The sequence below is a fragment of the Miniopterus schreibersii genome, assembly GCF_964146895.1.
Source record: "Miniopterus schreibersii genome assembly, chromosome: 7".
Lineage (NCBI taxonomy): Eukaryota > Metazoa > Chordata > Mammalia > Chiroptera > Miniopteridae > Miniopterus > Miniopterus schreibersii.
Genome location: NC_138108.1, coordinates 161,299 through 188,064, shown reverse-complemented (window position 1 = coordinate 188,064; position 26,766 = coordinate 161,299). Strand labels below are relative to the sequence as shown.

The following is a 26,766-nucleotide window of genomic DNA, read 5'->3' as shown; positions in this document are numbered from 1 at the left end:
GACGGCGGGCTGACGCGCTCGTCCCGAGGCCTCACTGCCCCCTGCCCCCACTCCCACCGTGCCGGCGGGCGCGCGGGTGGGCTCCTCGGAGCGCGCGCCTAAGGCCGCCGCGGTGCGGAGCGCAAGAGTCGGGCCCCCCGTGCGGGCCTCCGCCGTACGTCAAGATGGCGGCCGGCGCCCTCCCGCGCGCACTTCCGGCCCCGCCCGTGCCCCGGATTGGCCCTGGCGGCGGCCCGTCGCGTCGCGCTGCGGACCCGTCGGAGCGACGCGGCGCTCAGTCGGCGGCCGGAGAGGGAAGATGGACGCAGGTGAGGGCCTGCCGGGGCGATGGGGACCCGCGGACGCCGCTCGCCCGGCCCCTCGGCCGCTCCCGGCGCGGCCTGGGCGCGGGGCGGCGGTGGGCGGGGTGTGGCCCCGGGCGGAGCGGGCGGGGCGGCGTCTGCGGGGAGGCCGGCTCGGGTCTGACAGTCCGGTGTTTGCGGGTCTCGCGCTTCTCCGGTTCGCCCGCGGCACCCGGGTGACCGGCCTGGCAGGCCCCAGGCCAGCGGGGACGGGAAGGGGCAACGCGGCGCCGGGGGCAGGAGGGGGGGCTCGGGCGGCGCGGGTCCCGAAGCGGCGGCCGTGGGAGCTGTTGCCGCCGCCCCGCTCGGAGCGACGGGGGAAGCGCTTTCCCTTCTGTGGAGTTCTGTGGGTGGGTTGGAGTCAGGACACGTGCTCGGCACTCCCGGCGCCCCTTGTTCGGGGTTTGACGGCCGGCGCCACCCCGGGTGGTGTTTCTGTGGCCGAGCGTGGGAGCCTCAGCCGGCTCGTCGGCCTGAACTCCCGGGGTCCCGAGGCCGGGCGGGGCGGGGGCGGGGCTCCGCGGGCGCGGCGGGTTCTCCCCTCGGTTCTGCCGGCGGGCGTGTTGGGTCCGCGTCCCGGGGCCCTGGCGCGGCTCCGCGGGCGGCGGCCTCCGTGGGTCCCGCCGGCCCCGGGAAGGGAGCTGCCCCGGGCCCGCTCGCCGCAGCGTCGCCCCTGCCGCGGCCACCCCTCGGCAGCTGCAACGCGCCTACTGCGCTCTCCGTTTGGAAACTGAAGTCGACGTGCGGCCAGCATTCCAGTGACTTGGGCGTTTCCTCACTCACGGGGTGGGTGGCTGGGGGGAACCGGAGCCCCGACTCCCAAAGGAGCCTGTTACCCACGCGGGTTTTTTTGTGTGAAGTTCCTTTAGAAACAAAAAAGTACCATACACTGTGGTACTGTTTCCTGGGACATGGGGTGGGGAAGGAATAGAATTACTTGTGATGCCTAAAGTTGTTCATGTGAGGGACTTGGTTAAGGTGGAAGACAGTTTCACGTTGGCCACATTACCTGAAGCGTGAAAACCGTCATGTTGAAGTTAGGAGTGGCCACCCTGGCTGGGCGGCTGGGCGGCTGGGTGGCTGGGTGGCTGGCGGCTGGCGGCTGGGCTCGCTCTCCCGTCAGGGGGGTGCAGGAGGCAGCCGATCAAGGTTTCCCTCTCCCATCAATGTATCTCCCCCCCCCCCCCTTGTCTCTCTGAAACCAGTAAACATATTTTCTGGTGAGTATTAAAAAAAAATTATAAAGTTAGGAGTAGCCACGTGATGATATCCTAATGGGACACTCAAGGCTGCTTCAAAGTAGAAAAGGTGTTTGCGTTCGAAGGCCTATGTTGATGCTGATAAAAACATACGTGATGTTTGTAGGGTGTGGTGGAGAGTTTTCTTCTGACCTGATGCTTACATCCTTTTAGGGATGATTAATGGCCCACCCTCCCCTGATCCTGGCTGTCCTAGAGTCTGCCTTCCTTGACCAAGTGTTACGAGATTTCTGGTGGTTTTCAGTCATCCATTCAGTAAACTACATTTGTTATTGTGCGGGAGGTTTGTGCTGGGCATTGTTACAGACGCTGGGGCTGGAGAAGTGAACAGAATACATGATAACCATGCGCTCCTCACATTCCAGACGTGACACCAGTGGCATGGGTCATGTGGAAGCGTGATGTGGGTCAAGCAGGGGGGTTGGAGTGTGCGCCAGGATGGCCAGGGAAGGTCTCACTGCAGAGGTAAGTTTTACCAAGACCTAGAAGCAGTGCAGAAGGAAGGGCAGGTGGCATGAAGGAGCAGCAAGTAGGCCAGTGTGGCCAGGGTGCAGCGAGTGGGCTGAGGAGCAGAAGCTGGAGGCCGAGAGGCAACTTGGGCTCGAGGATGGGGCCTTGCTGGGTCATGGTATGCTCATCCTGAAGGAGACAGTGACCTTCTGGAAGGCTTGAGAGTAACCATACTGGAGGTATGTGTAGCAGACTCACTCTGGCTGCTCTGCTGAGAACATGCTGCAGAGGGCAGGGCAGCAGCAGGAAGCCAGGGAAAAGTCTGGGAGGCTGGGTCAGGGTCAGAGAGGAGGCTGAATTCTGGGTGTGTGGAAGGTTGAGATGGTAGGGCTGTGTGCAGATGGGAAGTGGTGAGGGGTGGGGATGGAGAGAAAGGAGTTGAGATGGTGAAGCAGTGTATGGCCTGAGCTCAAAAAGTAGATGGGGTGGGGTGTGTGTGGAATGGGTCATTGGGGAGATAAAGGGACATTTGTAATATTTTAAATAAAAATAAAAATTAAAAAAAAAGTAGATGGGGAACACTTGGGGATATCCTGCCTGGTGGGGAGCTCTTCAAGTCGGTTTTGTATGTGTTGACTGTGGGGTGCCTGTTAGACATTCATGTTGTGATATCTGGGGAGCGTTGGGTCCATGGGCCTGGAGCTGAGGGAGTAGACCTGGTCTAGAGGTACAAGTGTGCAGAGGTCACTGAGCGTCTTGAGTGTGGGAGAAAAAAGAGGAGGAACCAGGGGGCAGGGGCGGGGTCACCCAGGGCTGCCAGTGCTTAGAGTTCCAAAGGTACCAGGCAGACTGCAGGCTGTCTGTCTTCTCCACTGAACCTCCAGCACTGTCCATCAGAACACACTCCTGGTTCAAGGACCTGGCAGGCCCAGCGTTCAGATGGCCTCACTGTCCTTCCTTGAAGACAGAGCAGGGTCTCATGCTTGCATCTCTAGTCTTCACATTGTGTCTGGCACGTACGTGGTTGGTGATTGAAGAAGCAGACTTTGAATTAATAACCTGCACATTCCTGTGCTATAAGAACTTTGGTCGTGGAGCTTGTGTGGAGCACGGATCCAGTCTGTTGGTGTAAGGTGTCGGTGAATGAGAAGGGCTCCCCACAGCAGGGCAGTGAGAGTAACATGGACATTCTGTCCCCTCTGTTCACTGAAGCAGTGCTTTCCAGGTTCCTGGTGTTGCTAATGTTCCCAGTTCTGTCTCGTCCTGTGTCCCATACCATGTATCCCGTCCCCCCTCCCTTCCCCCTCATCCGTCTTTTCATTCAGAACTGAACCACTAGCATCTTCATATGAAGTATTTTAGATTTTAAAAAATAACTACTTGCAAACATATTATCTTAAATGTTTTCTAAAGGGAAGGTAGACCCCTTCACTTGATTTTATTTATAAAGGACAATCTTCCAGAATACAGGAGTGTTTGGGGGAAGTATCCTTGAAACATGCTCTCAAATCTAACTGCGACATGTTTTGTGGTTCTCCCTGGTTGAATTTGAATGACAGTGTGATTGGTGCTAAGTGTAGAGAAGTTAGTTACATTCCTTGAGCACAATTCCCCAATTTTGTCAGATTAATAACATTGAACAGAAGCTTTTTTCTAAGCAGTGACCGTGCTGTTAAAGGGCTCCCCACGCCCTCTTCCAGGGCGGTTAGGGGTATCCTGGGGGGGGGGGGGCGAATGTGGGAAACCGGGTGTCTGGGGCCCGGGTGACCACGTGGGGAAAGTGCTTCTCAGAGAGTCCCTTGGTGAGACGGACGGCGCCTCTCCTTCTGGCTTCTCCTGGCGCCGTCTTACTCCAAAGTCAAGTCAAGACCAGGGGCTCTGGAGACTGGCATGCTTTTCGAGGTTGGAGTCCTTTTAACTCGGGAGGTATGGGACTGCTTCATAAACAATAGGACATTGCGTGGGAAGAGGGGGACATCTTAATGCGGCTGTGGATTGAGATGAGGGGCCAGCTCTGGGAGGCAGCTGGAAGCCGCAGGCCTGTGTCAGAGCAGAGTTTTCAGGAGGCCTGAAGTAATACAAATAGTGGAGAGTGGAGGTGCTCAAAACCGCTGCTGGCTGCCATGCACGTCGCTGGAGCCTTACACTCATCTGTGCTGTCCCCACTGGGCTGAGTTTTGCCTCATTTGATAGCTGAGGAGACTGAGGCTCAGAGAAGTTAAGTTTCACACAGCTGGCAAGTGGTCTTTGTCTTCAAAACCAATCTTCACAGAAATTAGAAAGTTGAGCATTAGAAGTAAGTGTTACTTAGAAAATTTCTTCTTCCTCTGTTAGAGAGTCGGATCCAGAAGGTCTAGGAGCTTGGGGGTCTAGGTGCCTCTGTAGTGCAGAGGGACCTGTGAAGGTGCCCGGCCTGTGGCATTTCAGGCGTCAGGCAGGACATTTTGGTCCTGTCCTCCAGTGCAGGTGGGATAGTCAGAGCCACCATGGAAGCCAGTCAAGACTTCTGGTGGCTGCTCAGGGATGCGAAGTGCTTCACTTGCGTTTTTGGTCAAAATTGTTGCAGATCCTGGTGCTCCTCATGCTCATTTTCCAAGTGAAAGCTTGCAGATTGGAATGAGCCTGTGCAGTGACAGGGCTGCTGGCCTCTGCTCCTGGCCTGTCCGTGTGAGGACAGTGTGTTGTTACCTGGATGCAGTGGTCGTGAAGGAATTCAGTGTGGTGGGTCTCCTGTGTACATTGTGTGAGGTGTTGCAGCTCAGTTTGGTCACGGAGTGTCATCCTGTCTCACCTGTTTCAGGGAGTCCCAGGGGGCCCATGTGGAGATGTGCTTGCTGTCGCCCAGCGCAGGCCACAGCTTTTCACATCTGTTAGCTTGCTTTCCTCACACAAGCCTTGAGGAAACCACAGCTGTTCCCATTTCACCAGTGAGGAAACCAAGGCACAGGAAGGTCACAGACTTGTGGGGGTGACGAGACTGAGCAGAGTGCCAATGCATCTGGCTCCACACCGGGGGACTGTTTTGTCCGCTAGGGCACAGAGCCCATGATGGTCCCCTTCCTGAGGAAGCTACGTGCATTGGGACACGTGAATGTCAGTTCCAGAGGCAGACATGACATGTGTTCAGCTGGGGGGCAGAGGCCTAGGCGCATAGACAGGAAGAGCAGCGACGTGCAGGGGGACGGGGATGGGAGCCTTCTTAGGGACCCCGTAGATATGGGTGCTGTCACTGCGTGACTCCCACCTAGCTGGCAAGAGCTGGGGTTGTTCCTTGTAGTTTTTTCCTGCAAGTGTCTTGTCTTCTCGCTGGCATTTGGCTCATGCAGTAAAGAATCTGAGGCTACACAACCCATAATTTTCTTAGTTATGGTAGGAAACTTGGTGATGTATTTTAACTTAATAGATGACCTCTCACTGCCTTCCCTCTGAAGTTAGCTTCGTTGCCTATAAAGTTTGCTCATAAACCTAAGAAATATGCCTGCTTTGCATTTTGCCACTCCAGTGATGAAACCCCTCAACTTCAGAGCTGCCCCAGGCCTTGTTGCCCCCATTCAGAATGAGCCTTTCCCCTCCTTTTTGTCATTTGGGAAGGTAGGTGTCTGAGGAGTGTCTCAGTGTCTAGAGTGACACTGCAGACTCAGTGATGGTGTTGTGGTCTTTGCACATGTGTCACTGTCCACAGAGGAGCTACTTGCCAAAGCTCAGAGCTCTCCAGCATTTTAGGAGATGTGTGTGTGCATCTTTAGTTCTCAGCTGCTGCCCCCGAAGGCCTCCTACATTAGTAGAATGTTCCAGCTCCAGCAGGATGAGAATTGCGGTTGATGGCCATCGGGCAGGTGCCGTTGGCACCTTTCTTTCTTGATAGTAAACTGGCTTAGAGTTACGTGCTGGTGAAGGCCCAGGGGTCACAGCAGATGGTTGTTCCTGAGGATGTGGAGGTGTCTTAGGAACAGCAGAGACGTGTGGTGTTTCTGGCTCCTTGAGAAGATGGACTTTTTGTTTATCCCAACTCAGTTTTTACAATCACATATAGGAACAAATAATCTTATGTAAAAGAGGGGAAACAAACTCGATGTTACATTGTGCATTCTCGTCACTAAGCGGCCTGGTTGACTTAACTGTGGATGCATGGACACAGGAGACAGGTGAGAGCAGAGTATTGAGGCCCGGGCACCTGCCATCCCTCCATGGCCCTCGGCAGCAGGGCCTGCTCTGGAAGAACAGGACTCCTGGGACCCTGAAAGACAGAGCTGGGCCTGGGCTTACGAAAACCTGAAAACTCTGTGTCGTGCACACTGGCCTGTGGCTGTGGATCTGATGGCCCAGTTTGCTGCCTTCCTGGTCAGGCCCTGTGATGGGCACTCAGCTGTGCATTGGTTTAGCTTCTGGTATAGTGAGGTGCTTGCCTTTGAGTGTGCAGTGCTTGTCCCTGTTGACACCGCTGACCTCGGAGCCTTCTGTTCACAACCTCCTGGGGAGGGTCCCTGGACACTTCATGGCCACGCAGTGAGAGCGTCCTTTTATTTTCCCCATTCTATGGGTGAGGGGATTTTCACTTTGAGAGGTCACGTACACGCCTCAGGAACCTGTAGCCTGTGAGTGCCAGAGCTCGCACTCTGCCTCTGCCTCTCCTTGGGGTTGTGTACAACACAGAAAGATGAGCAGGGTACTAGCAGGAAACTGGCGTACCCCACAGGGCCCTGAGTCTGTTATGGTGTGGTCGTTCATGCCACAGAACGGTGAGACACGAGACACTGGTGGAGCTGTGACTCTGGGCGTTGACCTCCTCCTCGAGAGTAAGATGAGGAAGCGACAGGTGGTGCCATAGCCTTGTTCATGGGTATGCAGACAGCTGCTGGAAGGAAGTCACTGCTGGGCGTGCACCTGCAGGTGATTTTGTAGTCTTTTTCTTTTAACATTTTTAAAAAATTGATTTTAGAGGCGGGGGAGAAACATTGATGTGTGAGAAGAACATTGATCAATGACCTCCCCACATGCCCTGACCCGGGATCTAACCCGCAACCTGGGCATGTGCCCTGACTGGGAATTGAACCTGTCACCTTCTGGTGACACTCCAACCCACTGAGCCACCCAGCCGGGCTGCAGATGATTTCTTACAAGATTTTTGTAGTTTGTTTTTTTTAAATAAATAGCGTACATCATTTTTACCAAATGGTGGAGCTGTTTTCAAAAAATAAAGATATGAGAGAAACTCATATAATAGCATTGATTTCCCAAAGACTTCTGTGAAGTTGCAGGTGATGGATGTGACTGGGCCCTGTGGGAGCTTGAGAGGCAGCAGGTGAGAGTCGTGTGTTCAAGGTTCTCTGAAGAGCAGCTGCAGAGATGGGGCACTCAGAGCACACATGCACCTCGCCTTGCAGGCGTGGGGACCTGGTGTGGAGGCAGGGTTCCCTCAGCCAGGGTTCTGTAGACAGGAGGGACCCTGGGCCTGTCTTGTTTCTCATGGAAGCAACACAAAATAAGAAGAGATTACGGTCTTGTTAGTTCAGTAGGGTAGACCCCGTGCTCTGCACATAGCGACCTCATTAGGAAGTGGGGCTTTGCAGGTGGAAGCTGGTGGCTGTGCCCCTCTGGTATCATCGTTGAAGTGAAAGCAGGCTCCAGGCCTTGCTCTCCAGGCCTCTTGGCACCTGGGGCTTTAGGGGTCTTTTCTCTGCACTTCTAGAGCCTAGTGTCCCACCCAGGCATTGGCACTCTGCCCCTCTATAGCTAAGTGCCCCTCACCAAGAAATCTGTGGTGGGCTGGACCCCAGTCATCTGGGAGGGCTCTGGTTTCTTGCCCCTGATGCACCCGCCTACAGCATGGCTTCAGGGCACGTGTTCCCATGTGACGTCTAGTGACGGCTGTGAAAGCTTCCTGTAACGTTTGTCAGTCTGGCCTCCCTTGTACACAAAGATGATGGATGTGGTTTTATTTGCTTTTGTCCTTTATTGATCTGTGTTTATTGATTTCAGAGAGAGGGAGGGAGAGAGAGAGAAACATCTATGATGAGAGTCATTGATCGGCTGCCTCCTGCACGCCCCCGACTCGGGATCGAGCCTACAACCCCAGGCATGTGCCCTAACCTGGAATCCAACCCCGATCTCCTGGATCACAGGTCGATGCTCAACCACTGAGCCACACTGGCTGGGCTGTCATTTTTAAGTCTAAAGTGTTTAAATCAGGTGACTTTGTTTTTGTTTTGTTTTTACTTTCTCTACCCTGGGCCTGGCCCCCAGTTGTTCTCTCATCCTTGTTTCTGTGGGTACTGACTCTGGCTTCAAATCTGAAAGGCTCAGTAAGTGGGGTGGCAGGTCCCACCACCTCATCGCCACATGTCCCTACACATCACAGAGCCCCTGCCCAGTCACATGCATTTGCTGGCATCAATTGTTGGGCGGCCCTCAGACACAGAATTCCACATGGGTTTTTAAATATGGAAATGTGATATTCTGATACTATTTTATGAAATTATAAAAATTTGATCAGTGTGTATCTTTGGTTTTAATAGCTACTCTGACCTATGACACTCTCCGATTTGCCGAGTTTGAAGATTTCCCGGAGACCTCGGAGCCTGTTTGGATACTGGGTAGAAAATATAGCGTCTTCACAGGTATCAGCAGTGTTGGAGCCCCCTGTGCTCTTAATGCTCAGTCTCCAAGCCCATTTTGTGGTAATAATCGTTGTCTGCTAACTCTGACCTATGACCTGGTACTGATTACGGCCTTGTGTGTGCGTGTTCTTCCCTTAAACATTCTCTAGAAAAGGACGAGATCTTATCTGATGTGGCCTCCAGACTCTGGTTTACATATAGGAAGAACTTCCCAGCCATCGGTGAGTATGCTTGTCTCAGTGTGGGGCGCAACGTGCAGTGCAATGCAATGTGCACTCTTCAGAAGGAGGAAGACAGGTTGATAAGTAGGTTAACTTGGCTATGCCCAGTGCGTGTCACTTCTTGTTAGTCCTCATGGCAACCCCAGGGCAGTGAGCTGGCGAGTCTCGCCCCGAGTTGTGGCGGAGCTAGATTCCAAACCAGGGCTCCTGGCAGTGGCTTCCAACTGTAAGTCACCATTTGTTACTAGGACCTAAAGTCAGGGTACGGAGTCCCCAACAGCAGTGAAAACGGAGGAAACTGGGCTGTGGAGCAGCAAGTGCTGAGAGGCTCAGTGGGATTATATATTTGAGTCTTTTTCTGGGTCAGGGCTGCAGGTCCAGGGTGGCTGGAGGCCCTGCTCTGCACCGTTGTCTTTCCTAATATGTTCCACACTTACTGTGGGAGAGCTGGAGGGCAGGGTGGCTGGGACCTGCTTTCCCGTGACACTAAAGTACATTTCATTAAAAGTGATTCCTCGTCGTTGTGCCCTGGGGACGGACAGAAGTTGAGGACCAGCTTGGCCTGGCCTTTGCCAGTCAGAAGACCTGAGATCAGAGATTTGGGGCCAGGAGGCTACACCTCCTCAGTGCCTAGTCTCGATTCGGTGCCTCTCCAAGATGTGGTTTCTTCTGTGCTTCAGAAGTGAGGTGGGCGTAAAACGGCCACAGTGCTTGATATAGAGAGCACTGAAATGTAGGGAAATGATACCGGTGTCCCCCAGGTTAATATTTAATGATGTGGTTTGTCAGGTGTACTCTTTTCTGGTTCCATACCTGCTCTGAGGCTGTCACTTGGCCGTGGGTACAGGGGGTGCAGTTGCCCTCCCACCAGTTGAGGTGTGCTGTGTGGTGCCAGGACGGACAGTGCTGTCCTGCAGGTCTGACGCCTGAACACAGGGAAGGAGGACAGGCTAGAGAGGAGCCTTGTGCTGTGTGACACAGTCATTGAGGAGGAGGTGGGCTGCCCTGGTTCTGAAGGCCAGTGTGGTGTTTCCTTCCTTTGCCTCTTGGACATGGCTTGTTGGTATGGAAGGTGGGGTGGGGGGTGACAGGTACCATGCTGAGCACCTTCTTTGGTCTCACCCCTGCCCCAGGAGTTGGGCTTTGTCCCTGCATGCTTGGGCAGGGCCCCTGAGGTTTGGAGGTGAGACTGCAGCCCATGTGGCCTGGCTCCTGAGTCTGCTCATTTAGTGTCAGCCACCCTGGGCCTTGCTGACAGCTGGGACTTCAGGGCATTTCTTGTATGTCCAGGCCTGTCTCACCATACGTGGTATCACATGTTCAGTGTCAGAGTCTGCGCACTAGTGAGTGGACAGGATGAGGACAGGCCCAGGGCACGTGCACCTTCAGTGCTGACCCCGAGCCCTGCCCCTCCCAGTGCTGACCACCTTCCTGCTCCGCTGTCTTCGTGCCTGGTGACTCACCGGTGCAGCGTCTCCTTGTGTTTTCCAGACACTCGTCCTTCTCTGTGACTTGCTTGGGTATTTTGCCCAGTGGAGAGGGTTGTTAGGACAGTTCACTCCCCAGCAGTGGGTTGTTGGCATGACCAGGTTCTAGGTCCTGGGTGTTGCTGAGCTGACTGACGCCTGCAGTGTAGAGTGACCTGACCACGAGTCTGCTTTCTCTGCGCCACCACAGGGGGGACCGGCCCCACCTCGGACACGGGCTGGGGCTGCATGCTCCGCTGTGGACAGATGATCTTCGCCCAGGCCCTGCTGTGCCAGCACTTAGGCCGAGGTGAGTCACCCCGGGGACAGGGAAGCTCTCAGGAAGCAAGGACCGTGGGTGAGGTTGTGAAAAACACAGGTAGGGATTCAGGGGCTTTTTCAGTAATGACCCACTGGGTTTCATTGATTTAAAAAGGCAACTTTAAAGTATGCTGCCAAGTGTTTGTCTTTCAGAAATTTTCTAATGCCTGAAACCATTGTTGTTTTCTGTATGGATTTGTGTTGATGGGTTGGCATCTTTGGAATCCTGGGGACTTGGGCATTTTGGGTGCCACCTGTGTCTTGAGTGTTTCCTGACGCAAAGGCTTCTTCCTCACACTTGGTAAAACTGCACTTCTGCACCTGTCTCCACTAGATTGGAGGTGGACACAGCGGAAGAGGCAGCCAGACAGCTACTTCCACGTCCTCAACGCCTTCATCGACAGGAAGGACAGTTACTACTCTATCCACCAGATAGGTGGGCAGGGCAGGGTGCCCCAGTCCTGGCTGTTTAGACGGGCAGCAAGTCCCGGGGTTCCCGAGAGCTTTGCTGTATTGTGTGTGTGGCATGAGGCCTGTCACCACCGTGGACTGCTGGGGGTGGGCCAGGCTGCTCATCACAGCGTCCGTGAAAATCCAGTTCTGTCAGGGAGTCTGAATGGTCCTTTGTTTTAAACAAGTCCAACTTTTGAGCATCAAGCTCCCAGTTGTAGAAGAAAGTAAGACTACAACTCTGAATTCAGTGGGTCGTTTTCCTTCCTAACCCCGCTCCTCATTGAAGGACTGGAATCCTGGCTCATAGTGAAGGACAAACCTTGAGACGGCATTTGTCCATTTTGGATGAGGCGCCCTGGTGTCCATTTCCATCAGCTCATGCTGGAGGCGGGTTTGGGTGCGCGTGTCCAGACTTCCTGTAAAGTGTCCTCCTGCTGCCAGGACCAGCCTTTTCTAAGAGGTGGGGGGAGGGATGTTGGTGGTCGGGGAGTGCATATCACTAATCAGATCTGTTTCCTGCAGCACAAATGGGAGTTGGCGAGGGCAAGTCTATCGGCCAGTGGTACGGGCCCAACACAGTCGCCCAGGTTCTCAAGTACGTACTGAGCTCCGTCCCTCCTGTTTCTTTGGGGAACATGATGTGCATATATGTAGCTGGGGTGTTCATACTCTCCTGAGGCCTGTTGCTCAAGGGCATAAGGAGTCTCTTATTCTTCAGGGCCTTCAGGAGGGTCCTCAGAGATGACCATCCATGTGGTCTTGTGAATCAGAATTCAGTTTTCTAATAGAATGAGTACCTTCATCCAGGTTTCGCCCATTGTCTTGGGCCTTTGTTCTGTGTCTATCCATGGATCATCCATCACAGTGGTCAGGGAGGTTGGAACTGGTTGGGAATGACAGCTCTGTGTGGGGAAGGCGGCCCTCCGTGCAGGCTCTGTGGGGCTCTGGCTCTGTTCTGTCTCCCCCTGCTTAAAATCTGTCTCTAGTCTCAGCTTCTCCTCTGCCCCTTGCCTCTCTGTCTGCTGGCCTGCTCCTTCTCCCTGTGGGAGGCTCCCATAGACACCCCTGTGTGCCTTCCTGGAATTGCCCTTCTCTTCCCTCCTTGTGGTGGATGGCTGCCGTCTGCACCCACCTGCCACCTCCACCCAGCTGCCCTTAGCAGGTTCCTTGGGATCCTCCAGGGCACTTTTTTCTCTTATATGTCTAACTTCCAGCTGGTTCAAGTCTGCCACTGTCTCTCTGTCTCCTTACCCAGCCCCCTCTATTACTCAGCCCTCCCATGTGCCCCTTAGAGTCCCTGCATGCCTTGGAAGCGTGGTCTGTGTGAGCTCTTCCTGTCTTGTTCCTGTCTGATAGCTCCTCCCTGCTGCCACCTTGAAGCAGCCCCATTGGGGTCACCATCAACCATGTCACGTCTGAAGGCTGAGTTTCTGCTCCTACTCAGCTGTCTGACAAGCAGCCCTTGGCGCAGGCTGTTGCTGTCTTTGCTCTCCAGTCCTTCTGTCCCTCTGTGCACCTCAGCCTCTGTTGCTGGTCCTCCCCACCTGTGAGCTCTGCAGTCTTGTCTTGTGCCTGTGGTCGCTTCTCTGCACTGTCCATGCCAGCTTTAGCTGTTGCCTGCTCACACTCAGCTCCCAGAGTCACATCCCCAGTGCCAACTTGTCACATCAAGATGTTCACTCATGCCCAGCCAGGCATGGCTCAGCAGCTGAGCATCAACCTAGGATCCAAGAGATTGTGCTTGGAGTCCCGGTCAGGGCACATGCCCGGGTTCCCAGTCGGAGGCGTGCAGGAGGCAGCCGATCAATGACAACTCTCTCGTCATTGATGTTTCTCTCCCTCTCCCTCTTTCTGAAATCAATAAAGACATATTAAAAAAAATAAAAATGTTCACTCCGCACCTTGGACATCTGAGGGGCATGTTGACCTAACAGCCAGAACCCAAAGCTGATCCCCCCAGCCTGCTTCTCCTACAGTAAGGGCAGCCCTTCCTTCCTGGCACTCAGGCCAGACACTGGGATCATGCTGTACTCTCTGCTCTCAACACACCCATCCAGTGTGTCCTAACTGACCAGTGTGTCTCATCTCACTGTCCTCACCCTGGTCTGAGCTCCGTCCCTTGCCTTTTTGTTGGTCTTCCTTCTCTTTGCCATTCTAGAGTCGCTCCAAACAGCAGCAAAAGTCATTTTCACATGATAAGTCAGCTACCCATTCCTCTTCTGCTCAGCACACCCCGGGCTCCCAGGTGACTGCAGGGAAGCTGCAGGTGCGGGCCTGCTGCCCTGCACTCCTCCCTGGCACATAGTACCTATGCTTCTCAGAGAACACACCACCTTGGGCCCTTTGCACATGCTGTGCCCTTTTTATTAGGGCCTTCCTATACTACATTGGTCGCCACCTCCTGCCTCTGCTTTGTTCTCTGGGGCACTTACTACCTCAGAGGGTTGCTTCTTTCTTGCTGCTGCCCCCTGCAATGTCAGCCTCTCAGGGTTTGTCTCACACGTGTTACTGTGGCCTCAGCATGGCACCTGGCCCTCAGCACAGGAGGGAAATGGTCGGTGCGGTACTGCAGGTGCTCTCCTGGCATCTCACCTGGCCTTCCACCCCAGAGGAGCTCTGTGTGGATACCCGTGTCCCCAGATGCAGCAGGTCCTCCCTCTCACATGGGAGCCTACCTCCACTGCACCTGAGAGTAGTTCACATGCCTCCCCCCCCCCCATTATACTTCTGGTGGCAGTCTGCCCTTCTTCCAGAGCCAGAATCCTGTGGCCCGCTCCTCAGTTGTTCACAGCTGGGAACCTCAGCTCAGCATGTCTGGGCAGGTTGGGGGAGCACAGTGAAGTGGGGCTGGGCCTGCCTCAGGTTGGCGAAGCTGTGATATCTGGCCCCTGGCTCACATTCTGGTTCCCACCTCCCCATGCCAAGTAGATCAGGACATGAGGCCCCTGAGGCTTCTGTGCAGGGACTTCCTCTTTGCAAAGGTCAGCTGGGGGTCAAGGTAGGAGCACTGCGCCCCGGGGGAAGAAACAGGTTCCAACCTCAACTTCATTCCCACTTTTGGCACTGACGTTTCGGAACCTCAGCTTTTCTCATCTGAGAAATGCTGTTCCCTTGGGATCCTGTAGAGCTGAACCGTCCTTGACTTGTGAAAGCTTATTGGGTGTCCTCCCCCTTTCTGGTAGGAAACTTGCTGTCTTCGACACGTGGAGCGCTCTGGCCGTCCACATAGCAATGGACAACACGGTGGTGATGGAGGACATCAGTAAGTGACAAGAATGCAGGCTCGGGACTGACGGGACTTAGGGAGCAGCAGCTGAGCACATGTCCCTCCCGGGCTTACTTGCCTGAATGCGGCGACTGTGAGTCCTGCACAGCAGCTGGGTGCCCTGAACAGAGGCCAGGGGCTCCCAGGTTTCTTTACAGAGAGGACCAGGTGAAGGGGAAGGGCCTGGATTTTCTCCAGAGCTGGGTTGGTTAGGAACCCCCCCATGGTTTAAGGCGTGCTGGGTTGAGGTGCGTTTGTGCAGATGTTTGTGTGCATTGTGTACCACCAAGGAAGGCGGGAACAGCTGACTTTCCAACCCCACCCTCTCGAGCCTCGGTGTAACAGGAAGCAGGGACACAGCTCTGCCGCTTTCCGGACAGATTCCCTGGACACCTGAAGGAATCTGGCATGCGCAAGTTTGGTCCAGAGCAGAATGAGAGCTCGGTTTGGCAAATAGCCTGTCATGAGTGAGGTTTGAATCCATGTTTTACATTTTATTTTGCATTCAAGCTGACAGAGCTCTGTTCTGTTTAATGCCTAAGTTTTTACTCAGCAGCACCGATTCCTGACAAATTTCCCAAAGCAGCCTAAACCCCAACGTTACTGAAGTTCCAGGTGTAAGTTGTTGCCTTGAATCCAATTTTACAGAGAGAACTTTGAGCTACGTTCTTGGATGTGTGCAGATTTGCAAGTCGATGTGGATGTTCAGAGGCAGGTCTTACACATGTGACTGTGGTGTGGAGCTCAGCCACAAGTGTGCCTGTCAGCTCACAGGGGTGTTGCTTCCCTGCCAGGCAGTGAGCCCCATTCCAGGACACTATCAGTATAGGATTTTGGAGCCAGGGATGTGACTTCTTAATAAAAAGCAACACTGGTTTCTGCCGGTCTGAGCATATCCTTCGCCCCTTAACTGTTCTGTTCTGTTCCCCGAGAGGGGATGAACTTGGGACCTTAGCAGAAGGGTGTATATTTCTTCCTCCTGCCTCTTCTCCACATTCCATTTTCTGAAACATTGGAAACTTAGGAAATATGCAGAGAAGGGGAATCACTTGCTTTTACTTCTCAGAAATAGCTCATACTAATACGTAGACACAGTTCCAGTGTTTTTTTGTTTTTTCAAAAAAATACATAGTATCATAGCATTTTCTCCTGTCAGTAAAAATGTTATGGTTACATAACTTGTTTGGCTACACAGTGCTCCCTTACACGTTAGTTTCTTTTCCCCCCAGTGTTGGGGATCATCCTTCATTCTCCTCAGGGTCCAGCCCAGCTACTCGTCCAACCCCTGGCTCCAGGCTGGTTGCTCCAGGGGAGTGACCAGAAGGGGGCAGGGGCAAGCGGCTTTCCAGAACCTCCATCCGCCTGGGGTGTGTGTGGGGGGGTGATGCTGGTGGGGCCCTCTCCTGTCTCTTCTCGGTCATTCAGAGAAGCTGTGCTAGAACTGTGATGAGAGGTGACCCCGGGCTTGTCTGAGGAGCTCATGGGTCTGGTTCTGGGGAGAGTCTGACCCTGCATTTTTAACAGGCTCCCAAGTGGGCTGTGTGTGGCTGCCTGGCCATGATCAGGGCCCAGTCTCACTGCATCGTCCTTCCCTTCCACCGGTCAGGAGTTACGTTTGCATATCACAGGGACAAATGGAGGATGTCCTGTACCGGAATTTAGGAAGAGGAGCATCAGAACATGACCAGCAAGGACACTGGGACTGAACATAGTGTAGTGAGGTGCGGGGTGAGCAAAGGTGATTCTGAGTGGCTCGTCAAGAGCCCAGGGGGGAAGAGCCCAGGCTTCTGTAGAGACAGGTCAGCTGCTTTTCTGGGGCGCTGCTGAGTCACCCAGGGCAGCAGGCCGGGCAGGGAGGCTTTGGTTCAGCAAAGCAGAGGTGGAGAAACAGTGCCGGGATTCTAAGAAAAGCCTGCTGATGTCAGAAATCCTACAAGGCCTTCTCTAGAGAAAGGTGGCTTACAACATTCCTGCTCAGGTTTTACAGGAAGTGTGCCAGCTGAGGGGACACTTTGCTCCATGGTGTCTCTGCCCACCCACCCTCTGAGGGCCTATCAGGACATCCAGAACAGGCCTGGACAGTGTTAGATGTTGATAGAGCCACACCTTTGGAAGCCCAGTGGGCCGTGGGAAGTCACGGAACCCAGGGAAAAATAGACTGGAAAGGTAGTCTGGCACTGAGTACAGGTGACACAGATGGAAACAGACTAATACAAGTATAATCAGAAAAGGTGCGGGTGAAGAATCCGATGGCAGAAGTAGAAATAGAGCAAAACAGGCGAGTGTGGGGATTGGAACAGCAGGAGAGAGGACAGTGGCAGTAAAGGAACTGGGGCTGGAAGAAGGGTTGAGTCTGTAGAGCTAACGAACCCCACATTTTTAAAATCAAGAACATGTAAAATATGCATGTTCCTGGTAACATTTCCAAATTGCAAAAACAGAAATTTTTATAAACATCCAAATGATAGTAGTGACAATAATCTTCCTGAAAAGAAAACTGCTCACTGGCACTGCAGCCTCATCTTCCTGCCACCAATCCCCAGAAAATGCTCAGAGTTCTGAAAGGCCTGGGTTCACGAGGTTGGGAAGGCAAATGTATTATTTAGTTGTCATTGATAAAAAAAAAAAAAAATAGAGAACTTAAAGTTAAAAATGTTAGGGGAGCACTAGAAAAGTACAGTTGGGCACCTGGGACAAAGGAAAACCTGTTTATTAGCAGGACACTTGTGATGTAACAGGCTACACGCAGGCTCGCGAGTCCCAGGTGTAGCTGTGACAGGCCCTGCCCCATCCTGAGCCCCGATCCATGTGTCTGGTGTGATTCCAGAGACGAGGTCCGTGCTTGTGGTGGAATCAAGTCAGCAAGAGAATGCTCTCATCACAAAACATAAGCGAAACATACATCAGAGACCAGGACAGGTCAAATAGGTAAAAACCAAGTTATTGAAACCACAGATGCCCCTCTAGGCTCAGGCTCTAGGGCAGAATGTATCTCTTAAACGTTTATATAAACTAATGTAGAATACATAGGAAACAGGACGAAACTCTACTACCTCAAAGTGTTTTTATTATTATTATTTTTAATGTCTTTATTGATTTCAGAGAGGAAGTGAGGGGGGAGAGAGAGAGAGAAACATCCATGATGAGAGAGTCACTGATGGGCTGCCTCCTGCCCATCTGGGGGTTGAGCCCACAACCCAGGCATGTGGCCTGACCATGAATCGAATGTGACTGCCTCAAAGTTTTAAACCTCTCTCTTAGCTTTTGGATCAAAGGAAGTCAAGTTAACAGATTATATATCAGAATTTGACATATACTGAACCCAGGAGAAAACCCTGCACCGTCACTGGTGGTCAGAGTAAAAGGGGAAAATGAAGTTGGGAAAGGAACAAGATTAGCGGAAGAGTCTCCCAGGGAGCTGTGTGGATGGCACCAGTTGCAGAGACGGGTAATTTCAAGGAAGACACGCTAGAACTAATAACTACCAGGACTGGCCCCTTGAAACAACATGCAGATCACCAGACGACCACCGCAGCGGGGAGAGGAAGGTCAGGAGGTCTCTGTCTAGAAATTAGAAGGTAAGATGCTGGCACATGTTCTTGACACCAGCTGAGTGGCCTACAGTTCAACCCAGTTCTGACACCATCTACCTGGAGATGGCATCAGACCCCACAGGTTAGGGCCTCAGTCCTACACCTGCCTTCTGACCAATGCTATAGATTGAAGGTTCCCACCACCACCTCCGGTTGGATTCTTTGGTAGAGCAGCTCACAAAACTCAGAGAGACATGTACTCACTGGATCACATGTTTATTCTGAAGGATACGACTCCGGAACAGCCACATGGAGGCGCTTCCTGCCCTCTCCAGGGTAACTGTCTTGGCATCTCCATGGTCCACCAACCCAGATGCTCTCTGAACCCTTCCTAGGTTTTTATGGAGGCTGCATTACATAGGCGAGATCGATGAAATCATTGGCCATTACATTTGGAGCTTCCTCAGCTCCTCTCTCCTCCCCACAGGTTGAGGTGGGACTGAAAGTTCTAACCTCTAATTCAGGTTGGTTCCCGAGACAGTCCCCACCCTTGGGGCTTCCCAAAAGTCTTGCTAACATAACCAAAGACCTGTTTGCTCTCATTTAAGAAATTCCAAAGGTCAGAGCTCTGTGCCAGCAGTGGGAGGCAGACAAAATATATATTCCTTATAAATCACAGTATCACAGAAAGATTAAGTAGTCAGAGATAAAAAAAAAAAAAAGGTACAGTCTCACTCCCAGTTCCTTTTTCCCCAACCATCCACATTGAGATTCCAGTCCTCTCCTGAGCCTCAGCTGTGACTCACCATGGTCGGCACTTTGTGTGAACTTCATGGCCACCAGGTCACAGATAAGCTGCTCCTTCCCAACCATGGGCCTCACTGTCGCCCAGGCCGGCTGAGTTTCCTTTAGTCCAGAAGTCCTCCTCTTTTCTTTTTCCTGGTTCTCTGAAGAATGTCCCACACTCCACCTAAGGTTTCCTCGCAGTCACATTTGGACTAAGCACCTTGACCAAGAGCGCCACCTGGTGCCTGTGTCCCGGGCATCACAGGAGGAGGCTGCTGTTGGTCAGCAGTGTTTCCTGGGCCACCTGGTGAGGGCAGTGTCTCTGTTTCCCTTTGATTGATAGATGGCCTGAGGAGTAACACGTGTCTGCAGGGAGGCTTCTCCAAGGGAACCCTTCAAGGAAGAGCCCTCTTCCCTCCACCCTCTTATTTACATTTGAAAACTTTAAATTCAGTGTGTTGTCCACTATGGTCATTAATCGTCCCAGATTTGGCTGGTGGGCATCCCTGCAGGCTGGCTCTGTCTTCTGTCAGTTCCTGTCATTTTCATTGGTCAGCATCCCCTTTTTGGCATTAACTAGATCAAGGCTCTCCTGGTACTTCCCCTGCCCCATCCTGGAATCAACCTCCCTAAGGAGCCTGGTTCCTTTCAGCAGGAAAGGTGTTTAGAAACCACACTGGGTGCTAGGTGTGCTCAAGGCCAGTGGAGTGTCTGTTCTTGCCACCAAACCCCCTAGTTCACATATTTGTTGGAGTATTTCCCAGTGTGCTTAGAAGTTGCCTAAACATTTAATAGAAGAATAGCTGTTCCTTGGTGTCCTTGCTGGAGGTGTGGTCACAGGAGTTGGGGACCTGGTCAGTGCTGCATTGGCCAGGCTGGTGGCTACGGGGCGCCTGTTTTAGGGTGGCTCTCTAAGGTGCACGCAGATGTGTTCTCGCACTGTTTCCTGTGTATGCTCTATTTCAAAATGAAAATGTTAAATCGAACACACAGAAAATGTTTGGTTCTTTTTTCTCTGTGTGCGGCAGGGTTAGTGTTATGCTTTATTTCCCAAGTTCGAGGTGTGTTTTGTATACCCTGTTTATGTACCTGTTTCTTTTGGGTGAACTTGTACCTACCTACTTAGCCCATAAAAACACATCTCTGTTTTTCAGGAAGGTTGTGCAGGAGCAGCCTTCCATGTGCCGAGGCCAGTGCGTTTCCTGCAGAGTCTGAAGGGCACTGTAACGGACTCCCTGCGGGAGCCGAGGTCACTAGCAGGCCATCACTGTGGAGACCCCTGGTGCTTCTCATCCCCCTGCGCCTGGGACTCACGGACATCAACGAGGCCTATGTGGAAACGCTGAAGGTGGGTCTGTCCTCACTGACCAGTGGGGAAAGAGTGTTTTACATTAAAACCCTTTTGTGTCATCATCTTGGCCCCGTCCTCCAGCCTTCTGACTACCCTGTGGACTCTTGGCCTCTACCTGGGTAGTCCTGGCTGCCCTTCCACTGGCCCCTGCGCTCTTCCCTATCCTTGCTCCTCCTCCTGACTTGGTGGTCCCATTGGCCACCTGACTCCACCCGGCCTCGGTGTGTAGGCCTACTCTACGGGCCTGCCTGCCCTCCTTCCAGGGCCCTCCCGTCCACCTTCCTCAGGCTCACCCCCTGCACAGAGCGCCTGAGCCCACGGCACGTGTTTCTTGTCCTCCTTCCTAAGCTTTTGGGGGCTCCTTCTCCTCGGGCCTCCTGTTCAGGGGTGCAGGCCTCCTGCTCTCGTGTGCTCAGCAGCCTTCCCTCCCTCCTGCAGGGCTGTTTCATGATGCCTCAGTCCCTGGGAGTGATTGGAGGGAAGCCCAACAGTGCCCACTACTTCATCGGCTATGTGGGTGAGTGGTGGGTCCCCAGTGATGCCCGTGATGCCCCAGTCAACCAGAAGGCAAGGGGGGGGAGACATGTCCAGTGGAGCAGTGCTGCCCCCTCTCTCCCCCCCACACACCTAGAGGCGGCTTGACCCAGGGCCACCAGTGGAAAGGCAGCATGTCCCCACCTGGGCAGTGGTGCCTCCTGTGTGCCTGCCTTTCCCCACCCCATCTACCTGCAGTCTTGCCCAGCCTGGCTCACCTAGTCATCCGGGTTGTGGTGTGGCAGGTCTGCTCCCTTTCTGCTTACTTCTGTGTCATCTTGCTCAGGGGAGGAGCTTATCTACCTGGACCCTCATACCACGCAGCCAGCAGTGGAATTTACTGACAGCTGCTTGATACCAGATGAAAGCTTCCACTGCCAGCACCCCCCGAGCAGAATGAGCATCGGAGAGCTCGACCCATCCATCGCTGTGGTGTGTTCCCCACTCCATCCCACCGTCCCCTGTGACTGCAGGCGGGAGCTTGTAGGCACCTTGGTCCTCGGTGGCCTTGCTGCTGAGCTGCTTGGGAGATGCTGGTCGAGGCCAAGCCTCAAACCCACCAGCCTAGCCCCAGGGGCACGGGGAGGGGACCTGTGTACCCTACCTCATAATTAAACCTGCCTCATTCCCAGGCAGCTTCCACTGCCAGCACCCCTGGCGTTTCATCATTAAAAACGCCCTGGGGCAGTCAGGGCAGAGGATCAACTGTAGATAGAGTGTGGATGGAGCCCGTGGTGAGGGGCAGAAGCTGGAGAAGTATGGATGGCAGGAGGTGCCCCAGGGTCCCTGCAGTGGCACTGGGAATAGAAATCTGGCCTCTTGAGGTCACTGTTCGTCACGGCCAAGTTTGGCCTGGTACTGCTTATGCTGTTCTCTTTTTACCACTGTTTTTCCTTTCAGGGTTTTTTCTGTAAGACTGAGGACGACTTTAATGACTGGTGCCAGCAAGTAAAAAAGGTTGGTAGCAACTCCCCTGTCTGCATGGGTGGGGTCTCTGGTTTGGCACCTGCTTCCTACTCATTCCTCACGGGTGCACCTGTGCAGCGTCCCGTGGCCTCGCATGGCTGCTGCTTCTGGCATCGTCTTGTCATGATTATAGGATGTGGGGACTGACACTGTTTAGGAACTTTATTGTTTTTAAATATATCTTTATTGATTTCAGAGAGAGGAAAGGGGAGAGAGAGAGAGATAGAAACATCAATGATGAGAGAGTCATTGATCGAGCCTGCAACCCAGGCATGTGCCCTGACCGGAAATCGAACCCCGATCACCTGGATCCCAGGTCGATGCTCAACTGCTGAGCCACGCCTGGCTGGGCTGTTTAGGAACTTTAGAATCAGCCTTTTGTGGATGGGTGGTGGGAGGTAGGGTTGCCTCCAGTGCTGTTTCCACAGGATGGGTTGCCTGTAGGCAGACATCTTGTTGAGTTTCCATCTCAGCCCAGGGTGAAGAGCCTCCACCTTTGCTCTCGTCAGTGTTTCCCTGCTTGCAGTGGCGATTTGGGGGTGGGGGTAGGGGGACGTGCCCTTGTGGGCTCCTCTAATGCTGTGTCTTGCTGACAGCTGTCACTGCTTGGAGGCGCCCTGCCCATGTTTGAGCTGGTGGAGCAGCAGCCTTCCCACCTGGCCTGCCCCGACGTCCTGAACCTGTCCTTAGGTGAGTCTGAGGCTGCACCTCCGTATCTTAGGTGGAGATTGGTGCTGCCTGTTTTGTTGCTCTGGTGTGGTCTGTGTAATGCTTCTGTCCTCCCCCTCGTTTCCCCCTGGGTCCCATTGCTTTTGACCTTTAAGATTTGTGTGTGCCGTGTCCAGGTAGCTTAGTTGGTTAGTGTTGTCCCAATATGCCGAGGTTGCGGGTTTGATCCCCAGTGACCACATACAAGAATAACCAACGAATGCATAAGTAAGTGGGACAACAAATGGATTCCTCTACCTAAAAAAAAAAAAAACCCAATTAAAAAAAAAAGATGTGTATGAACCCCAGATGCGGTCACTTGGTGATTTATGTGTGCAGCACGGAACCAGGGACACTGCTGGACGTCCCCCTCCTCTCGCCCTGAGCATAGCAGCAGCAGTCTGACCACGTGTGCTCACCTGGCCCCGTGCCTGTGGATCTGGACGTGTTCCTCACAAGTCCTAGGTTTCGTATGATCCAGAATATGCTGGGCTTTCTGTGATGGCACAAGCTCCCCTCACAGTCCACCATGGGAGCCAGTCCTGGTCTGGATGACCATGGCTGCAGGCGAGCTTTGCATTCCACTACTCCATGACTCTGGGGCCAGGGGCCTCCTCCCTCGAACATCCCCTCAGCTCCCTCCAAGTGAACTGAGCATGTGGCCCACGGAAAACAGGCTGGGCATTGAGGCTGGGAGCACCTCCATCTGTCTCTGGGATGACCACTGTGAGGACCACGATGAGCCTGTGAACTGTGTGTTGAAGGTCACTGAGGACAGTGACGAGGGAGCTACTGTCCGTCTCTGAAAATCACTGAGGACAAGGATGATGGAGCCACTGTCCCTTGTTTCTGTGAAGATCACTGAAGACAGTGGAGCCACTGTCTCGTCATCTCTCCGACGAGTCTGAGGAATGTAGAGCCCACTGCCTGATAGAAACCACGTGGGAGTCGGTGCTGGCCCGGAGACTCAGGACAGGTGCCCCATCATCGCAGATGGTACAGGGTTAGCACTCCTCTTGGGACTGGTGGCCCTCGCCCTCAGCCCCGTCACATACTCCTGGGCTCTGGTGAGAGGTGTGTCTGCTCCTCTTGGTAAGAGTCTCTGGCATCTCTTTCCTGCCCCCATCCCTGCCAGTGAGGTCCCTGGCCAACTCAGACCTGAAGGCAACACCCTCTGCAGTCCTGGTGTCTTCTTGCCGCCCGCCACACCTCGGCCACCCCCAGCAAGCACCCTTGCCTGTTGGCACAGGGCCGGGACTAGCTCCAGAGTGAGGTGTGGTTGGTGCACAGACAGCTGCTTGTCTCCTCCCTACACCCGAGTAACCCAGGCAGGTGTCTGATGGATTTTGTCTCATTTCTTCTAGATTCTTCTGATGTAGAACGACTGGAAAGATTCTTTGACTCAGAAGATGAGGACTTTGAAATCTTGTCCCTTTGAAAATCCTAGTCAGGGACATCTCGACTGGCCCTTGCTGGGGGTGCCTCCGAGAGCCTCGCCCGGCCTCAGGGCACTTGGTGCCACTGCGTTTCATCCATCCTGCCCGCTGCCTGCCGCCGTGCCCCGACTGCCTCTACCCTCGATGGGGACTGCACTGTGCTCAAGGCCTTGCTGCAGGAGTGGGACTGCTCGGCCCAGACACTTGGGGGCCACTGGGGAGAAGCAGACACTGTAGGGAGCTGCACAGCGGCGGGGCCAACTGTCCATGCCACCTTCGTCCTGCTTCCTCCAGACTCAGTTCTGGGTTTTCTTTGGAATTAAAGTCCTGTTTGAAGTTCCTCGACACAGACATGCATTTCTGTTGGGCCTGTTCTGAGTCCAAGAAGACTGGAGGCCGAGTGAGGAGTGGCCCGGGGACTGGGCCTGCGCGCCCTCTGCCTGCAGCCCTGCCCATGGCTCCTCCAGGGCTGCCTAGTGGCGACAGGAAGGAGTGACTGCCTGGCATCTCCTGGCTTTGGGAGATAAATAGCAGAGGGGTGGAGCAAACCAGAGACCACTGTGCTTGTGACTTGCCAGGACAGAGCTGCAGGTAGCGCCTGAGTGGGTTCACCTTCCTCACCTCCTGGTGCCGGCATTTTGAGATCCCACTTGCTGCTGCTTGCTTGTCACGCTGGCTTCCCCTGGGTGCACAGTGGGTGGGGAGCTGCCCTGGCCTGTGACCCTCAGGCCCATGTAGGACGTCAGGGGCATGGCAAGCCTGGTGGGCAGAGGCTGCAGAACTGCCCTCCCGTCACCAAAGCTTCAGGTGGTTTGGGGCCAGAGGGTGAAACCCTGTTTATGGTGCAAGACAGGCGCCCCATCGCTCATCACGTTACTCGGAGACATTTCCAGATCCTTCTCAGCACTGACGGCAGCACCTGCAGCCCTGAACCCTGGTTGGGCCCAGAGAGCATGGCTCCCACCCTGAAGAGTGGCCTCCGCGGGACCTGTGAACAGGAGCCTGGAGAACTCAGGGAGGTGGCCGCCGCCTTCCCGGGGCCTGCCTTGCGGAGCCCCTTCCCTCCCTCGGTGACTGCATTTGTGGGGACAGCGGGTGGGGGCCCATCTGATAGCAGAGGACATCCTAGCCCCTGAGTGTTGCCGACGTAAGTTAATTTGTTCTTTTCCTATCTCTCCCTCCTTCCCCAGGGAAGGAGGAAGGCTGGGCGGTCTCCATTCCTCCCGCTGCATCTTGGAAATGCGCCGCCCTGCCTGCTGGGCCAGGTCTCGCTGCAGCCCCCGCAGTGGTTTGAATGGTGGAAGCGGGTGGCGACTTGACCAAAGGGGCACCCTGTCTAGTGATTTGAAAAGCCTCACCAAGAGAGTGTTGTCCATTCTTAGTCTAGTTTGCAGTTCTTCATGGCAAATAACAGTTTCAGTAGAAAACAAAATCTGTTGTCTCTGTCTTGCCCTTTTCTCGAGTTAGGAGTTGTGATGTAGACGGAGCCCCCCCTCTGACACGGCTCTGTCAGCTGTGACACTGGCCTCCTGTGGGCCTAAAGCAAAAAGTGTGAGGAAAACATTGTAACTGGTTCTTCAGCCAGAGGGGTTGGCCTAGTCTGATGTCCCTCCAGTGAGCTGAGACCACTGACTGCAGGCAGGTGCTGGTGCCTCAGCCAGTTCCCTCACTGTGCCCAAGACTTCCTGGCGGGACAGTGCAGGGGGTGACCAACATGCTCTGCTCCCCCCTTCCTCCTGCCTGCCCTTGGTTTAGGTGCAAGGGGGTCAAAGCCAGACAAAGTAGGAAGCTCTCTGCTGGTCCCTCGGTGAGGTGGCCCAGGAACCCGAGCTGTGGCCTCTGTGTCTGTGCCAGGACAGGTCTCACCCAGTGGCTTCAAACAGCAGACACTCAGGATCCTGAGGGCAGAGGTCAAACCAAGATGTCCACAGGGCAGGTTCCCCCTGCACCTCCAGGGAGGTTTCCTTGCCCTACCCAGCTTCCAAAGCCACCCTCCTTCCCTCCACCCTCAGAACCAGCGGAGGTGCCTTTGCACCCCTGGCTCGGCCCCTCCTGCTTCCCTCCTTCAGAGACCCTTTCTTCCCAGACAGCCTAGGATGGAAGGTGCTGTTCACAGGCTCTGGGGAGAGCATGGATGTCTTTGGGGGCTGTTATTCTGCCCATAGTGTCCCACAGGCTTTAGGGTGCTCGGGGGCATGCAGCCCCCCAGCCACACCTGCTGCCACAACTCTGGCCGGGATGTTTGACAACACGTGCTGTATTTATTGAAGAAAGTTTGAGTGGCCTTGTTGATTCAGAGGTCAGCCCATTTCTGCCCCCACCCCAGCTGTGCTGCTCAGCACCTGTGGGACTCTGCTGGGCTCCAGCCTCTTGCTGAGTCTGCCCACCTCCGACCCCACAGCCCTGAGGGTGGTCTGTACTGCAACCTCCACCTTGACCCTACATCCTGACCCAGGCCAGAGAAAGTTCTAGTCCAGTTTCCAGCCTTCCCCAGCTCCAGCTGAGGGGTCCACTCTCAGCCCTCATCCCAGCCAGTGCTGGATGCTTGGGGCACGGCCTGGACCCACCCAGCTCCCTCTGGTCATCTCACCCATGTCTACGGCCAACACCAACCCTTCCTGACAGCCATGCCCTCACTGAGCACTGGCCTGGCTCAACCCACGGTGACCCTGATGTGGCCACAAAGGTAGGTGAGCTACCGGTGTCAGGTCTTCTCAAGAAGTCAACCCAGTTTCCTTTTCATTATAGATGGGATCTGGTTATGTGACAAGTTAACCAAGCAGATGATAGGACTGTCGCAGGGCCATCTCAGTGGTGGACCCTGGGACTGTCTTTGAAACAGTTGAATGTTAGTCATAGCTCGAATTCTGACCTTGAGCATATACAGCATGGTCTGGGTGGACAAGCTGATGCCTGGGGCCAACCTGCTTCCATCAGCAGGGCTGCAGTGAGCAACTTGAACCCCTGTGAGCAAACATCAGAACCACACCCCAGGACTGAGCATGCAGACACTAGCCATCCTTAGCTGCTGGGTCTTGTGTCCTCAAGGTGGTATGTGG

General features: G+C 54.1%; 1 protein-coding gene across 4 annotated transcripts; it reads left to right on the top strand.

Annotated features, from left to right (window-relative positions):
* Nucleotides 1-92: 92 nt before the first annotated feature.
* ATG4B (autophagy related 4B cysteine peptidase) lies at nt 93-25,130 on the top strand. 4 transcript variants are annotated; one of them, XR_013999230.1, is made up of 14 exons: nt 241-308; nt 8,566-8,667; nt 8,817-8,888; nt 10,566-10,664; nt 11,010-11,111; nt 11,651-11,723; nt 14,311-14,390; nt 19,867-20,060; nt 20,502-20,580; nt 20,884-21,029; nt 21,498-21,554; nt 22,160-22,253; nt 23,636-24,298; nt 24,561-25,130. XR_013999230.1 is itself a non-coding variant. In XM_081143355.1 (13 exons), exons 1-13 carry the CDS (start codon nt 299-301, stop codon nt 23,707-23,709), a joined length of 1,182 nt encoding a protein of 393 aa, XP_080999481.1. In that variant the 5' UTR covers nt 93-298; the 3' UTR covers nt 23,710-25,130. The 4 variants fall into 4 exon arrangements, 2 of the variants coding, with proteins under 2 accessions (XP_080999481.1, XP_080999482.1); XR_013999231.1 differs by having other exon boundaries at nt 23,636-24,644; nt 24,800-25,130; XM_081143355.1 differs by having other exon boundaries at nt 93-308; nt 23,636-25,130.
* The last annotated feature ends 1,636 nt before the right edge of the window (nt 25,131-26,766 follow it).

Coding starts and splice junctions, on each gene's coding strand:
- ATG4B (XM_081143355.1), top strand. Junction 11,112..11,650: donor CTACTCTATCCACCAGATAG/GTGGGCAGGGCA, acceptor TGTTTCCTGCAG/CACAAATGGGAGTTGGCGAG. Junction 21,555..22,159: donor GGTGCCAGCAAGTAAAAAAG/GTTGGTAGCAAC, acceptor TCTTGCTGACAG/CTGTCACTGCTTGGAGGCGC.